This window comes from Terrapene carolina, unplaced genomic scaffold (genome assembly GCF_002925995.2).
Source record: "Terrapene carolina triunguis isolate 2854851 unplaced genomic scaffold, T_m_triunguis-2.0 Scaffold66, whole genome shotgun sequence".
Classification (NCBI taxonomy): Eukaryota; Metazoa; Chordata; order Testudines; family Emydidae; genus Terrapene; species Terrapene triunguis.
Window position 1 is genome coordinate 20243172 of NW_020664417.1, and position 16869 is coordinate 20260040.

Below are 16869 nucleotides of genomic sequence, written 5' to 3' on the forward strand. Positions count from 1 at the left end.
CTGTATTCTACTGTGGGTGATTGACAAGCAGCACTTAAATAGGGGGAAGGTATGAGGATGAGGATGGTAGGGTTGAGCAGAGAACCGCTATCCCAAAAGAAGTATCAGCAACCAAGTCCTGCACCAGGGCATAATGCCTTGCAAATGTATGGATGGAAGACCACATGGCTACTTTACAGATGTCTAGGAGGGATATGTCCTGAAGAGGCACTACGATTGTTGCAAGAGCTCTAGTGGAGTGAGCTTCTACCCCTGTAGGCGGAGGGAGGTTCGAGAGCTGATAGCAGAATAAAGCTATGAACTATTTACAGCTGAATTAATACTGTTTTTCAGAACAGCAGCAGAGCTAAGGACACTAAAGTTTCTGACCTGGACCATGCGGTAGTGACTAACCCAATTGCCTTCTATGACGAGATAACTGGCTCTGTGGATGAGGGGAAAGCAGTAGACGTGTTATTCCTTGACTTTAGCAAAGCTTTTGATACGGTCTCCCACAGTATTCTTGCCAGCAAGTTAAAGAAGTATGGGCTGGATGAATGGACAATAAGGTGGATAGAAACCTGGCCAGATTGTCGGACTCAACGGGTAGTGATCAATGGCTCCATATCTAGTTGGCAGATGGCATCAAGCGGAGTGCCCCAAGGTTTGGTCCTGTGGCCAGTTTTGTTCAATATCTTCATTAATGATCTGGAGTATGGTGTGGATTACAGATGACAGTAAACTGGAAGGAGTGGTAGATACGCTGGAGGGTAGGGATAGGATACAGAGGGACCTAGAAAAATTAGAGGATTGGGCCAAAAGAAATCTGATGAGGTTCAACAAGGACAAGTGCAGAGTCCTGCACGTAGGACGGAAGAATCCCATGCACTGCTACAGACTAGGGACCAAGTGGCTAGGCAGCAGTTCTGCAGAAAAGGACCTAGGGATGACAGTGGACGAGAAGCTAGATATGAGTCAACAGTGTGCCCTTGTTGCCAAGAAGGCTAATGGCATTTTGGGCTGTATAAGTAGGAGCATTGCCAGCAGATGGAGGGATGTGATCATTCCCCTCTATTCGGCATTCGTGAGGCCTCATCTGGAGTACTGTGTCCAGTTTTGGGCCCCACACTACAAGAAGGATATAGAAAAATTGAAAAGAGTCCAGCGGAGGGCAACAAAAATGATTAGGGGGCTGGAGCACATGACTTCTGAGGAGAGGCTGAGGGAACTGGGATTATTTAGTCTGCAGAAGAGAAGAATGAGGGGGGATTTGATAGCTGCTTTCAACTACCTGAAAGGGGGTTCCAAAGAGGATGGATCTAGAGCAGGGGTCGGCAACGTTCGGCACACGGCTGGCCAGAATAAGCCCCCTAGCGGGCCGGGCCAGTTTATTTACCTGCTGACGCGGCAGGTTCGGCCGATCGCAGCCCCCACTGGCCGCGGTTCGCCGTCCTGGGCCAATGGGAGCGGCGGGAAGCTGCGGCCAGCACATCCCTCGGCCCGCGCCGCTTCTCGCCACCCCCATTGGCCCGGGACGGCGAACCGCGGCGAGTGGGGGCCACGATCGGCCGAACCTGCCGCGCCAGCAGGTAAATAAACTGGCCCGGCCCGCCAGGGTGCTTTCCCTGGTGAGCCGCGTGCCGAACGTTGCCGACCCCCTGATCTAGAGTGTTCTCAGTGGTAGCAGATGACAGAACAAGGAGCAATGGTCTCAAGTTGCAGTGGGGGAGGTTTAGGTTGGATATTAGGAAAAACTTTTTCACTAGGAACATAAGAACATAAGAAAGGCCGTACCGGGTCAGACCAAGGTCCATCTAGCCCAGTATCCTGTCTACCGACAGTGGCCAATGCCAGGTGCCCCAGAGGGAGTGAACCTAACAGGCAATGATCAAGTGATCTCTCTCCTACCATCCATCTCCACCCTCTGACAGACAGAGGCTAGGGACACCATTCCTTACCCATCCTGGCTAATAGCCATTAATGGACTTAACCACCATGAATTTATCCAGTTCTCTTTTAAACTCTGTTATAGTCCTAGCCTTCACAACCTCCTCAGGTAAGGAGTTCCACAAGTTGACTGTGCGCTGCGTGAAGAAGAACTTCCTTTTATTTGTTTTAAACCTGCTGCCTATTAATTTCATTTGATGACCCCTAGTTCTTGTATTATGGGAATAAGTAAATAACTTTTCCTTATCCACTTTCTCCACATCACTCACGATTTTATATACCTCTATCATATCCCCCCTTAGTCTCCTCTTTTCCAAGCTGAAGAGTCCTAGCCTCTTTAATCTCTCCTCATATGGGACCCGTTCCAAACCCTTAATCATTTTAGTTGCCCTTTTCTGAACCTTTTCTAGTGCCAGTATATCTTTTTTGAGATGAGGAGACCACATCTGTACGCAGTATTCGAGATGAGGGCGTACAATCGATTTATATAAGGGCAATAATATATTCTCAGTCTTATTCTCTATCCCCTTTTTAATGATTCCTAACATCCTATTTGCTTTTTTGACCGCCTCTGCACACTGCGTGGACATTTTCAGAGAACTATCCACGATGACTCCAAGATCTTTTTCCTGACTTGTTGTAGCTAAATTAGCCCCCATCATATTGTATGTATAGTTGGGGTTATTTTTTCCAATGTGCATTACTTTACATTTATCCACATTAAATTTCATTTGCCATTTTGTTGCCCAATCACTTAGTTTTGTGAGATCTTTTTGAAGTTCTTCACAGTCTGCTTTGGACTTAACTATCTTTAGCAGTTTGGTATCATCTGCAAACTTTGCCACCTCACTGTTTACCCCTTTCTCCAGATCATTTATGAATAAGTTGAATAGGATCGGTCCGAGGACTGACCCTTGGGGAACACCACTAGTTACCCCTCTCCATTCTGAGAATTTACCATTAATTCCTACCCTTTGTTCCCTGTCTTTTAACCAGTTCTCAATCCATGAAAGGACCTTCCTTTTTATCCCATGGCAGGGTGGTGAAGCACTAGAGACGTGGTGGAATCTCCTTCCTTAGAGGTTTTTAAGGTCAGGTTTGACAAAGCCCTGCCTGGGATGATTTAGTTGGGGATTGGTCCTGCTTTGAGCAGGGGGTTGGACTAGATGACCTCCTGAGGTCCCTTCCAACCCTGATATTCTATGATTCTATGAACTGAAGAGGCAATCAAATGAGAGAATTCAGAGGTGGGTTCAATGCTAGGGGTTGGGTTGCAAGGCCCAACCTTGAATATAGGTTATTCAGCATGGATGCCATTTTACATTGTCTTGGGTCCAAGAAGCTACCTGGTATTTTATAGGAGTTAGTCCCTCCGTCCCCTCCCCCCACCTTAAAGTTAAAAGTTATTAAAATTGCAGCTTTAAAATCCTTGCATACCTGTTTCATTCTCTTGCATGAAAGAGTTCCAGTTTCTTCTTTCTTACAAGTGATGCCGATGCAAGCAGGTATCTATTACTTCATTTTCCTTTTCCACCCCAGTCCCTTTATTGTAAAATTATTGGTTTGGCCACTAAAATGTAAATATTCTGAAGAAGCTGTCACCAATGACAACTTTTGTTTATAAACAAAGGAAATATTTAAACACAAGCAAAGGAACCAACAACATGTGTATGTACAAACCTAAGTAAATACATGAACTTATTAGTGTAAGCTGTGTCCTCCCACCTCCCCCTACACACTGTATGCTGCTATCTCTGGTAGTGTTATAACTAAATTTAACCGCAAACATTTTGGGTCAGGGACAATATCTTATTTATCTACAAAACACCCTGTTTCTATACATGTATAAACAACATATTGGTGTAATATATGCTTTTCTCCTTGTATACTAAAATAACAACTTTGGTAATCTATGCAGTGCTTATAATGATAACAAGGTTCTATTTACAAAAATTTTAAACATAAATTGCACCAGCAGCCCACAAATGTCTTATTAAATACAAGGCCTGATTTTCCAAAGTGTGCAGGCAAAAGTGCAGAGCCAGTTTTAGGTGTGCCTGAGCTTCATGTATGCAAACGTGCATGTGTGCTTTTAAAAATCTAACCCATTACACTGTTATTACCAGGAATAAATGTATACCCAAATTGTGTGAATAAAGTAAATAACAACAAGCCGTCTAAGCTAAATAAATAGGCTTTGCATTGTACCTGAAGTTAAGTGAGTGAATTCTAAAAATAAGGGTTGTCTCCTCAGAAAGCCCTTCTGACAAACCTGGAGAATGCAGTCCCAGGAACAGACGTTAAGTGAATCACAGCCAGGGGCGGCTCTAGGCACCAGCAAAGCAAGCACGTGCTTGGGGCAGCCCATTTGCAGGGGTGGCAGGGATCCAGCATGGGAGATGAGAACCAACAGGGGGCCCTGGGAGCTGTAGTTCCTTGGTTAGCTTCCTGCCTATAGAGCCAGCCCTGGAGCAGGGAAAGAACTACATTTCCCAGCATTCCCTTGGCCACTACCAACAGGAAAGAGGGGGAAGGAGTGAGGAAGCTGAGATCTCATGCTGCAGCCTGCTGTGAATGGAGAGCTGCACTGTGAGTAGGGATTCCATATTTTAACATTCAAAAAATAGGACACTCCACAGGGAGGGAGGGTAGCCCGACCCTGCCCCCATCCACTCCCTCTGACTGCCCCCCACAGAAACCCCAACCCATCCAACCCCCCTGCTCCCTGTCCCCTGATCACCCCTGCCCCAACTGCCCCCCAGGACCCCATCCCCTATCTAAGTCCCACTGGTCCTTGTCCCCAACTGCCCCCTCCTGAGACCCCTCCCAACTTCCCCCCTTAGGACCGCACCCCCTACCTGTCCCTTGACAAACCCCTGGGACTCCCATGCCTATCCAACTGCTGCCTGTCCCCTGACTGCCCCCCCGAAACCCCTGACCCATCTAACCCCCCCTTCTCCCTGCCCCTGACTGCCCCCCTGAACCTCCGCCCCATCCAACCCCCCCTGCTCCCTGTCCCTTGACTACCCCCCCGGAACCCCTTACCCCTTCTCCAACCCCCCAACCCCCTTACCGTGCCACTCAGACCAGCGTGTCTGGCTTCGCGCAGCGCCAGACACGCTGCTGCATACATGCTGCCGTGCTCCCCCGCAGAGCCACAGCCCTCTCCCCTCCCCCCCAGCACCTGCCTTCCAGATTTGAACACCTCAAAATTCAGGAGTGCTCAAGCTCAGTTTGGGCAGCTGTTACTTCATTTCTCCCAAATCAAATATACTGATCCACTGTAACTTGCTGTAGAAAAAGTAGGATAAAATTGAGCAAGAAATGCTTCCCAGTGGTTATTAGGACTGGAATTGCTATTTTCAACAGCCATTGCCTTTTTTTTGTTTGTTTGTTTAAAAGGAAGACAGTGATATTGCATTGGCAAATTCCCCATAGAAAGAAAGAGTGGAACAAAAGAATAATAAAGGCACCTCAACTTTTCCTCATTTATGTAGGACAGTCTTATAATATGCATCCAGATATCCTCCAATCACACAAGCTGAAAATTGTTCCACTTTACTGCAGTTCTGTAACCATACGGGAACCAATCCTGTCTGTGTTCTGTGCACATCTAAAATTCCTGCTGAATGACCTGCCCTGGGAGCGAGTTACCAGTGACCCAGGGCTGCGGCGGAAGGAGGGTGCAGGTGGGGGGGGTGAGCCCAGGGCTGGGGCAGCAGGAGGTGTGTGTGGGGGGCAATGGTGGGGGGTAGGGGGAACCCAGAGCTGGGGCGGCAGGGTGTGTTTGTGTGTGGGGGAGAGCCAAGGGCTGGGGCAGCAGGGGGGTGCGGGTTGGGGGGGGGGAGAGAGCCCAGGGCTGGGGCGGCAGGGGGGTGCGGGAGGTGGGGGAGAGCCCAGGGCTGGGGAGGCAGGGGGGTGCGGCGAGGAGCCCAGGGCTGGGACGGGGGGCAGCCAAAATTTTTTTTGCTTGGGGTGGCAAAAAACCTAGAGCCGGCCCTGATCACAGCTACCTTAAGGTCTCAGCTAAGTGCCCTCCCTGAAACCACATGCCTATCAACAGAGGAACTGGCAGTTCTTTGGAAAACAAGAATTTCAGTTCCTAACCCTGTAACAGAAATTAACAAATTAACTGCTGGCTGCTGTTCCTCCTCTACTTTTCAAGGAAATAGACATAAGATCAGCAACCTCTTCCTTCACTCAAAAGAAGGTAAAATTCTTGAACTAGTTACTATTCTAAACCACTTGTGCATAGGATTGCATTCACCAATCAAATGTCTGTTTCTATGCAAATAAAAACTGAGTAGCAGGCAGCTGCTGAAAAGTTAGATTTCTTGTTAATTCCAGCTGCTGACTGCCAGTTGCCTTTTCTGCTGCTATTTTAATGGAAATGGACATTGCTTGGGCAAAATGAAGATAAGTATTTTAAAATAATGATTATTACAATAAACCATTCATGTTCAGGCTTGAAAAGGAGGGGAGGCACAGCCCACTGTCAGCTATGGCTGGTGCTAGTGGAACGGCCAGACACAGTGGGACTGGGGTGTACAGACTTTACACATGGCTAGCATTGCCAGCAGCGCCAGTCTCCCCAAAAGAGACCACCCTTGCAGGCCAGCTGTGAGTGGAAATGCATGCTGTACCCTCTTCCAAAATAGTGGAGCTCCATATGGAAGATGCTCTCCCAGGAAGTCTTCTGGAACAGCCAGCTAAAATTCCTGAGGTTTGTTGCAGCATAGCCCCTTCATGCCCATCCAGCATGGGCTGTGACTTTAAGCCACAATCAGACCTTGGACTATAGGAAGAAAAATACATTCTCCTGATTTTAAATTAATCTGTCTTCACTGTAGTACTGTTATACCATCACATTAATAATACATTAAGTTTCTCCCTGGAGAAGGTAAAGATATTTGTTCTACAGTGCTAAGAATTGCTAAGGATCACATCAATTTATATGTAACATCATATCACTTTCCATTTTTAAAGCATATTAAATCTGATAAAACTCACATTAGGATTCACATTAAAATAATTAAAATCATCCAATTATTTAAACCTAAACATTTGTGATAATAAAAGCATACAAACGACTAATAAAATCAAATGTCTGACATAAGTAACAATTAAGTATGCAGTTAATGGGAATCGAGGTAGAAGACATGAAAGCACTAATCTTCCCTTCACAGTTTATGTTCTACTATGGTAAAGGTTCCACATTAAAAATAAAAACCACACAAATATTTTCTTCTTATCAAAACTTTTACTCTTGCAGTGCTACATTCAATAATAATAGAAATGTACACCTGGACATCACAATGCATACTGGCTCCCCTAGGGTATATTGTCAGTAAAACAGCATTTTGGTATCCATTTACATGTCCATCACACAACTACACACTGTCTCCCAAAGTGGCAAAAGTACTGGCTACACTCTCCTGTTCAGTAGTGAAGAAAACATTTTCTCCCCCTTACTCCAAACAACCTCAAAGATGGGGAGGCTTTGTCTGGGCAGGCAGTGGAAGGAAGACCGTTGGGCCTCCTTAAGGAGTGTCTTGCTTTTCTCCTCTCCCCATGGCAGTCCCTCAATCCTCACTCAGGCCGTGCCAGGGGCTCTGTGCGCATCCCTCTTCCCCCACCATTCCTATTTCTTTTCTTTCTGCCTAGGAGAGAAGTCATTCAAGGTGTCAACATTTTAAACTCTATTGGGTAAACGGACAAAGATGATCTGGGGGGTACTGTTATGCTGGAAAGTGCTTGTGGCTGCCATTACCGGTTCTTTGATCTATAGGCAATTACAGACCTCACTGAAGCTGCTGGCTCTGCTAACCAGAGGCCAAGGGCTCCATGTGTGCCCCCATTTTCCCCTTCTGGTTTTTCCAGTTTCCCCCAAAATCAGTAGGGTTCTGCCCATTGATGTCTAGAACATTCAGTGAAATTTGGAATCAATCAGCTGTGGCATTCAAAGGTTACTGGATTTATAGACAAACAGAAAGACAGACACAGAAATGCCATCTAGTTGAGCACAGGGTCTTGCTTTGCTTGACCAATAACTATTCTCAAAGACCATCCAGTGAAATAAAACCTACAGAGCAACTGCTGCTTGTTGCATTTTTATAGCAGAATCAGATATAAATCTGCAGGTTTCGTTTTTGTGTACTCCATTAGAATGACACTGGTTTTTGTACTGTATACAAAACTAAATGCTTTGATACGCTTATCTCAGAAAGTGGCCTGAACTGATCTTTAAGGAAAGTAAAGAATTAACATGTATACAAACGTCACTGATAAAGCTGTGAATGTCCACACCCACTTCTCACTGCACTGATGGTTCAGATTTCATGAGCTCAAGTCCTCTCTTGACAGGAGATATATGCAAGGAGATAAATTACGGACAGAAACATGCTTGCTGACCCTCTAACAGATCAGTGATCACAGGTTTAGCCTTTTATTAGCAAAGTATGAATATTATCTAACTGATAGCAACAAGTGTCTAGACAATAAAGGAAAGAAAAGGGGACTTAATGACTGTTAGATTTAAAAGATTACAAAATTGTCCTAAAATTAGTCACTATTGGATTAATTGCTTGAAATCTAGACTAGCATCAGTACTGTCGGGGTTATATTCAACCCCATGCGAAATGCTGAGTGGAATAGTAATTGTTTAAACACTTTGATAGACATTGAAAGTCTAAGGAATCATCTTTTTTCCTCACAAACATGCATAGTCAAAACATATCTGGCGCTCTTAAATATGCAGCGTATTTAGTTGCATTTATCCTCCTTACTGTTACTATAGAAATCAGAATACCAGGAAGAATTATAGGCTTCAGCATCTAAAGGTCACACAGAGGTAGTTGTATTCTTACAGCGTGTTATGCAACCATTAATCCTAATGGTCTCAGGTTCCACGAATATTCTATGAGAGGATGTCAGGGACATAATAAAAAGACAATGTATGTTCTGTTTACTAAGAAAACGTAAAATTAATAAAATTCAGATTTAAAATAAAATCATAGCTACAATTAAATTCCAATTTACTAGCTTTTAATTTAAAAATTCTGATGTTCCTTAGTATTGCCAAATTGTTTGCCCAGTCACATAATCTGGTCACTGTTAGTGCAGGAGCCACCTTGGCAGCTCCTGAAATCTGAAACAGCTTTTCTTCATCTCTCCACTTCATCTGCTCACTAGCCATTTTCAAATCTCATCTGAAAAATGTTTCTAATTCCTCTCTTACTCCACTTTCATTATTTCAAACTTTGCAATTGTGGGAGCCACAAAGCGTTTAGTATAAAGGATGCTATAGATAATGAAGTTCTATTTTATTGAAAATTAGTGTTACGCTTTACACTGAGGACTGGGCTTTGTATATTGAAATGAATGTATTGGTTTTTAGATGGACAAGGGTTAAATTTATATAATGCAAAAATATTTCATAACAACTCAGAACAGTGGCTAACAGTGTGATATATTGTCTGAAGTCATAGACTAAAGGGATTACTACTCACTAGAGATATTTTTTTCATTCCAACGTCAATAAATTGGCTAATAATTTCTTTTTCTTATCAATTAAAAATACCAGCTGGAATAGTATGTTTTACTGTACCCTTAAAAATATATGTCAACACTAATTATGCTGCAGCTTCAGTTACCTTCTAATGAGTCTTTCTTATTGTAACTGACTGAACATGGTGATTGTATGAACTAATAGCAGAGCTCCAGTGGTGGAATTGGAAATGACAGATATCTTAGATAAATATTAGTGAAAATTATATTTTTAGTTTCTTCTCTTCAACTTCACTTTAATTTTTCAATTTTATTGTGAACTGAGCACACCTCCTGGTGCCTCTGTGGCAGCTAGAGGTATTTTTATTGGACAAACCCTCAAGTCTCTGCTCAGGCAAAATTATCCTTGAATGAATTTAGTAAATAGAACTGAATAAAAACTTTAAGATCTGGCCCATTAACTTTTATATACCCATGATTTTTACGGTATTTCTCTTTTTATTTCCTAGAGTACAGATGAAAACCAAGAAAGCATCAGAGGAGCAAGGAAAAGTATAATGTATTTTATTAGTTATAGCTACTAATACATTGTGTTTATACATTATTGTTTCAATGCTGCTACATTATACTTCTATAATGTCTTTTATAAGAGTGTCAGAGCATTTTCCCAACTCTAATGAAGCCTCTCAATGTTCCTGTGATGTAAATTATTATGCCCATTTTACAGATGGCTGAAACAGAGACTTTGGGTAAAATTTTCAAAAGTGCTTAAATGACTTAGGAGCCTACATCTAAGGTCCAAATCCCCAAAGATAGTTAGGCACCTAACTCCCATTGAAACCCATGGGAGTTAGGTACCTAAATACCTATGAGGCTCTGGACCAAAGTCTTAGGCTCCTAATGGCTGAATTCACAATGTGACTGAGGCTAGGTCTACACTACAGCGGGGGGTCGACCTAAGATACGCAACTTCAGCTACGTGAATAGCGTAGCTGAAGTGGCGTATTTTAGGTCGACTTACCTGGCTGTGAGGACAGCGGCAAGTCGACCGCTGCCGCGCCGCCGTCGACTCCGCCACCACCTCTTGCCACGGTGGATTTCCGGAGTTAACGGTAGAGCCATCAGGGATCGATTTTATCGCGTCTTCACTAGACGCGGTAAGTCGATCCCCGATAGACCGATTGCTACCCGCCGATCCGGCGGGTAGTGAAGACGTGCCCTTAGGAATTGCAATACTCTGTGTTACAAGGCTTAACTTTTAGGGACCCTGCTGCTCACTGGAATTCTCAGCCCTGAGTTAGGCTCCCTATATAATGCTTGGGGAGAGTTAGGCAACTGAGAATGGGTTTCTTAGAAGTCAGCATGCTGAGTAATGAGTTGCCTAAGCCAGCCAGTAAAAAATGCTGAGGAGAGAGGCGGAATCTAAGACCCACCTGTCAAAAGGAAATGGGCGCCTATCCATTCAGGATTCTATCATTCTATCCAATTGCCTGGGCACTCACCTGGGATATGGTAGACCTTTTTTCAAATCCCTGCTTCAAATTACCTGATTTGGAGTAAGGAATTGAACTTGGTCTCCCATATCCCATCTGGGTGCCCTAACTACTGGGCTATAGAGTCAAGCTCTCACTTTCCCTCTCTAGCCCAATATATATTTAATCATTTAATACAACTTTCCCACACCCAGATGAGTGCCCTAACCATAGGGCTACTGGGTACCCTAGAGATGTCCCCCCGTCCCCGAATAGGTGTGCTCCCAGAATGGCTACCAGATTGAACCCTGCAGGTGAAATAGGGGGTGGAATTCATATTTCAAGAATGCTGCTGGGGCATAGGCGTGAGCTAGGGTGCCAAGCAGCTAGGCAGTATCAGGGCTGACTCCCTTTGTGGATCTAGCCCCTATGTCACTTGGGTGCTTTTGAAAATGTGACCTCCTGTCTATGGTGGGAAAATGCATCATAATAGCTTCACTACACGTAAGTAATATGGCCAACTGAAAGGCATGCTACTGATAAAAACTTTATACTGCACCACACTCATCATTTATTCTTTCTATATATTACATATACAATGATTTCCATTTAAGTCAACATTTACCAATAGTAACCACTATGCTGCACCATGTATAGCACAATCTTTCACTAGGTTTACAATGGAAAATAATTCTGATGAAGTAATGCTCTATAAATATTCACTTTTAATGATGACCCCTGTGCTGTGTAATATACACATTCAAGCAGTGTACATATAGTATATATGCACACACATGAACAAAATAAATAGCGTTGGTTTAATTAATACCAATTTTAAAGTGTTTAGAAATTTCCACAACACATTAAGAGACATAGTTGAAAAGCATTTTATCTTCATTTTATCACTCGGCTCACATCGTGTTCTCTAAGCACAGTTAAAGAGGTGGAATATGTGCATAATTCATAAAGGCATTTATTCAGGTATACACCAGAGGCTGGTGAAGGTGGGCAAATATTTCTAGTCCTGCGTAACCCTAACATGGAAATCAAATCAAATATAGGCATGGAGGGGTTTGTGGAATACATTTTTGATGATTAAAGGATGTACTTAACAAATAAGTAACAAGAGATTCTCATTTGCTAATCATTTCTTGTAAGCCAGCCATCAGAGGAATAAGAAATGAGTCACAGAAAACAGTCACCATATCACACCATTTCCAACATTTTCAGATGTAGAACTTCCTTTTGCTCACAGTATTTAAGAAAAAAGTGAAAAGATAATATGCTGAATGTCAAAGAAAACAATTTGTTAGTTTATAACAATAAACTTATTAGTTATTTTACCATATAAGGAACAAAAATGCATTAGTGTGTATATAATCCTATACTTTGTTCCTCACTCACTCGTGCATCTCATACACTTTCTGGGATTGACACCACCCTCCATTTTATTCAGTTATATTCATTTAACTATTTTTTATTAATTATTCATCAAAACAAAGTGTCCAACCCCCCCCGCCCCATGATAGGATAGGTCAAGGTATAAGGACTGTCCTGGCTGTGTGGCCTACTGCACAGAGCACTATTCTGGTAGTCAAGAGACCTGGATTCTATTCCCAGTACCCAGTGATAGGGCTCAGTGACCTTGGGCAAGTCACATCACTGCCCTGTGCCTCAGTTTCCCCTCTGTAAAATGGGGATAATAGTTTTGTAAAGCACTTAGAGATCTGCTGATGAAAAGGGCTATATTAGAGCTGGGTATTATATTATTTCTTCATCTCTCGTGCAAGGACAGAGGACAACTTCTTCAGGCATTGGTTATGAAGGACTAACAAGAACAGCATTGAGCAAGTATTGTTAGAGGCACCTGTCTCAAACAGAGATGGAAGGAGACAAGTTCAGGCACCTCTCTCTCACCCAGCATCAGCCAGTAGAGCTGATCAAGTGTATAGGGCAGTGCATGCTGCACTCTATTAGGGGCTGTCTACACAGACACACTCAGGAAATAATCCAATTAAACTAAAGGTGTGAATTTAAAGTGGATTAGTTAAACCACATTAAAATCCTGTGTGGATGCTCTTATTCAGAATTACAGTAACCTTAATTCAACTTGGTTAATTCAACTTGGTCAACTTAATTAAACTGAAGTAAGACCACTTTAATTTTGAATAACACTGTCCATACAGGGGTTTAATGCAGTTTAACTAATCCACTTTAAAAATTAATTCAGATTAATTTTCCTGAGTGTCCCCATATAGACAAGCCCTCAAAGGATGTAGTGATATCTATCATCCCCCTGCACACCAGGGAGCGCTGGGTGTTTGTAAGACAATGGAATCTACCATTACATAGTACTCAGAAAACTATAAATAATAACAATAAAAAAAGCAGAGATAGTCTTAAGAACGTTCAGAGCACGATGTTTGTTTCAAGCCATCTGGATTTTTTTTTTTTTTTTTAAACAAAATGTTTAAGGTATGTGAATGGCACTCATCATTACTTTCGTGGACATGATACATTTCCACAAAGATGCAGAAACAAATGCACAGAGTGAGGCAATAAAGTGAAATGCTACCACAGGTAGACAAGGGAAATTGTCTTAAAGAGATTCAGCCTGGATTCTGAAGTTATGAAGGGTAAATTAAGGACAAAAACAGATTACATGATATATGGAAAATGAGAGGATACTTTTGCTTTAGTTATGCAATCAACTGTCTATCATATTTTTTGTCCTCTTTGTTTGAGGAAAGGTTCCCCAGATATGCTCAAGTCCTGCAGATTTTGCTGAGTTCAATTTAATTTTTTCCAGCAGAATACAACTTTACCCATAGGACAATCAGAATTCCCAGGTCAGGGTATAAATGATTTCTAACGTAGCATGACGTGGTTAATTCTTTCAAGTTTAAACATTTTTGTTTCTGTTTATTTAAATGGATATTTTCATTCAATATTATAGGTATTTCTTCACTCCCAAGAATTCATGCCCTTAGTGCCGAACAAGGAATTTCTATGGACTTGTCTTTCTTAGGTAGTTCAAAGGCCGCTATTACCATGGTTTCTTATCATAGTCTATATGCATCAATTTATTTAACAGTCAACAAATCCTAAACAAAGTAGTCTTCAATCTATCTACAATTTCAGTTCCATCTTCCAACCTCCAAAGGTCCCTGTGGGATGCTGATTTTGATAGCGTTATAGGAAGTATATTGTTCAATCTAGAGCAGTTCAGATCATTCATCTTATTTTTTCACAAAGCTAGCTTTTTTTTGCATATCCTTAAAATTTCTTTGCAGGCAGTGGATAGTACCTTTCACTGATCTGATCCTAATCTCAGCCTCTGCAACTCCCGTGGACATTTATTTTAGGACCTACAGCATAAAACCCATGATTGAACTCACAGAATCATAGAATAGTAGGGTTGGAAGAGACCTCAGGAGGTCACCTAGTCCAACCCCCTGCTCAAAGCAGGACCAACCCCAACTAAATCATCCCAGCCAGGGCTTTGTCAAGATAGGCCTTAAAAACCTCTAAGGATGGAGATTCCACCATCTCCCTAGGTAACCCATCCCAGTGCTTCTCCACCCTCCTAGTGAAATAGTTTTTCCTAATATCCAACCTAGACCTCCCCCACTGCAACTTGAGACCATTGCTCCTTGTTCTGTCAGCTGCCACCACTGAGAACAGCCTAGCCCCATCCTCTTTGGAACCCCCCTTCAGGTAGTTGAAGGCTGCTATCAAATCCCCCCTCATTCTTCTCTTCTGCAGACTAAATAAGCCCAGTTCCCTCAGCCTCTCCTCCTAAGTCATGTGCCCCAGGCCCCTAATCATTTTCATGCCCTCTGCTGGACTCTCTCCAATTTGTCCACATCCTTTCTGTAGTGGAGGGCCAAAAACTGGATGCAATACTTCAGATGTGGCCTCACCAGCGCCGAATAGAGGGGACTAATCACTTCCCTTGATCTGCTGGCAACACTCCTACTAATGCAGCCCAATGTACCATTAGCCTTCTTGGCAACAAAGGCACACCGTTGACTCGTATCCAGCTTCTCATCCACTGTAATCCCCAGATCCTTTTCTGCAGAACTGCCACCAAGCGAGTCAGTCCCCAGCCTGTAGCAGTGCATGGGATTCTTCCATCCTAAGTGCAAGACTCTGCACTTGTCCTTGTTGAACCTCATCAGATTTCTTTTGGCCCAATCCTCCAATTTGTCTAGGTTACTAGGGACTCTATCCCTACCCACCAGCATATCTCTCTCTCCCCCCCCAGCTTAGTGTCATCCGTGAACTTGCTGAGGGTGCAATCCATCCCATCATCCAGATCATTAATGAAGATGTTGAACAAAACTGGCCCCAGGACCGACCCCTAGGGCACTCTGCTTAATACCAGCTGCCAACTAGACACTAAGCCATTGATCACTACCTGTTGAGCCCGATGATCTAGCCAGCTTTCTATCCACCTAATAGTCCTATAGTCTATAGTCCATTCATTCAATCCATACTTTTTTAACTCAACTGCTAGAGTTTTATGCTAATTTTACTATTACTTCTCGTTGTAAACTGCAAGTACATTTTTGTTTGCAGGTGGGATTAATTCCTACTAATATAAGTTTTGAACTCCCTATTCAATTTCTTCAGCACACAGGCTGAAAGTATATTTCTAACCACATTCCCATCTACTAATGCCTTTCCCTTAGTCAAACCTGTTTTGACATTTACCATTATGGGACTGGGTCCAAAGCCTTTTGAAGTAAATGGGAAGACTCTCATTGATTTTAATGGGCTTTGGATCAGGCTGATGATGTCAAAACAATGCAATAACTAATAAGTACATAAAATGTTAATTCTCTGCACAGTAGCATATGCAGAAATAGTACCAATAACATTTTGCAGCACATTCTTCAAGAGAAATGGTTCAGAATGGTTTAGTGAATTGAGTTGGAAGCTTCTATTTTTTGTCCATTCTTTTTCTGTTTTTCTTCCTCACCACTCCTCCTGTTCTATTGGTTGTTCCTCTTTCATACTTTTAGAAAGAGCTCTCTTCTGGAATGAGCATATGATGCTATCTCAATTTGACTGTTTGGTTATTTTTATTTCCTGACCCTACCATTCTGAATAAACAAACACAAATTAAATCACTAATTCAGCAAGTAACCAGCACTAAAATATTAACTTAAAATATGAAGGAATGCACATGCTTGGAAGGAATAGATCCTTCGTTTTGTTTTTTTTTGGCATCATACAACTAGGAATGTTTCGTTATAGAAAAACATTTTAGCTTCTTTCATGACTGTAAAGAAGGGCAATTATGATTGTCATGAAAACACATTGAGCAGCTGTATACTGTTAACAAAAGAACCATTATCTAAATCTGCTTAGAAGAACTCGCAACTTAAACATTCACATTTCCTAGACATTAGATATTCTTCCAAACTATAGTAGATACCAAAAAGAGACTGTTTTCTATTAATCTGGGTTGTATATCAGTCATATTTCAAAGCCAACATAACATCCTTGTTTTGGGAACATTCTACATGCACTTGCATACACAAAGAAAATTGGAAGGAGGTAGTGTAGCTTTGTTGGAAGTTTTCAGTTGCTCAGCTTTCTGTATCTACATTTCAAATTGGGTATTTGAATTTTTCATACTCCGTGTATATATTTAAAAATATTATAATATCTGAACTCTATCCATCTTACTTTGAAAAGGCCAATTAATAGATACTTACTCATTGAAGACCAGGTCTGGAGCAAAATAGAGGAATTGGCTGTTTGTATGTTTGTATGATCTCCAGCTCAAGGCAAATGATGATAGACACATCCATGAGTACTGGATTAGAGTAATTTGGTCCTCGAGAGGCAAGTTTCTAAATCCTGAAGAACAAAATGATTAATCACAAACTACAATCAACATTCAGGTGCAATGTAGTGTGAATTACCTTAAGCTCAAACTGGAAAAAAAGCTCAC

At 42.3% G+C, this 16869-nt stretch overlaps 1 protein-coding gene across 4 annotated transcripts in view; it reads right to left on the reverse strand.

Annotated features, from left to right (window-relative positions):
• The window catches only part of NR3C2 (nuclear receptor subfamily 3 group C member 2), a 264083-nt gene that overhangs the window by 26981 nt on the left and 220233 nt on the right, over positions 1-16869 (reverse strand). For 3 of the 4 annotated variants that reach the window (XM_024207563.2, XM_024207565.2, XM_024207566.2), the window contains exon 6: positions 16631-16775. In XM_024207563.2, the coding sequence (XP_024063331.2) occupies positions 16631-16775 (145 nt within the window). Of the gene's footprint in view, positions 1-16626; positions 16776-16869 lie in introns of those variants that run through there. The other variant, XM_024207567.2, reaches the window with a different exon arrangement.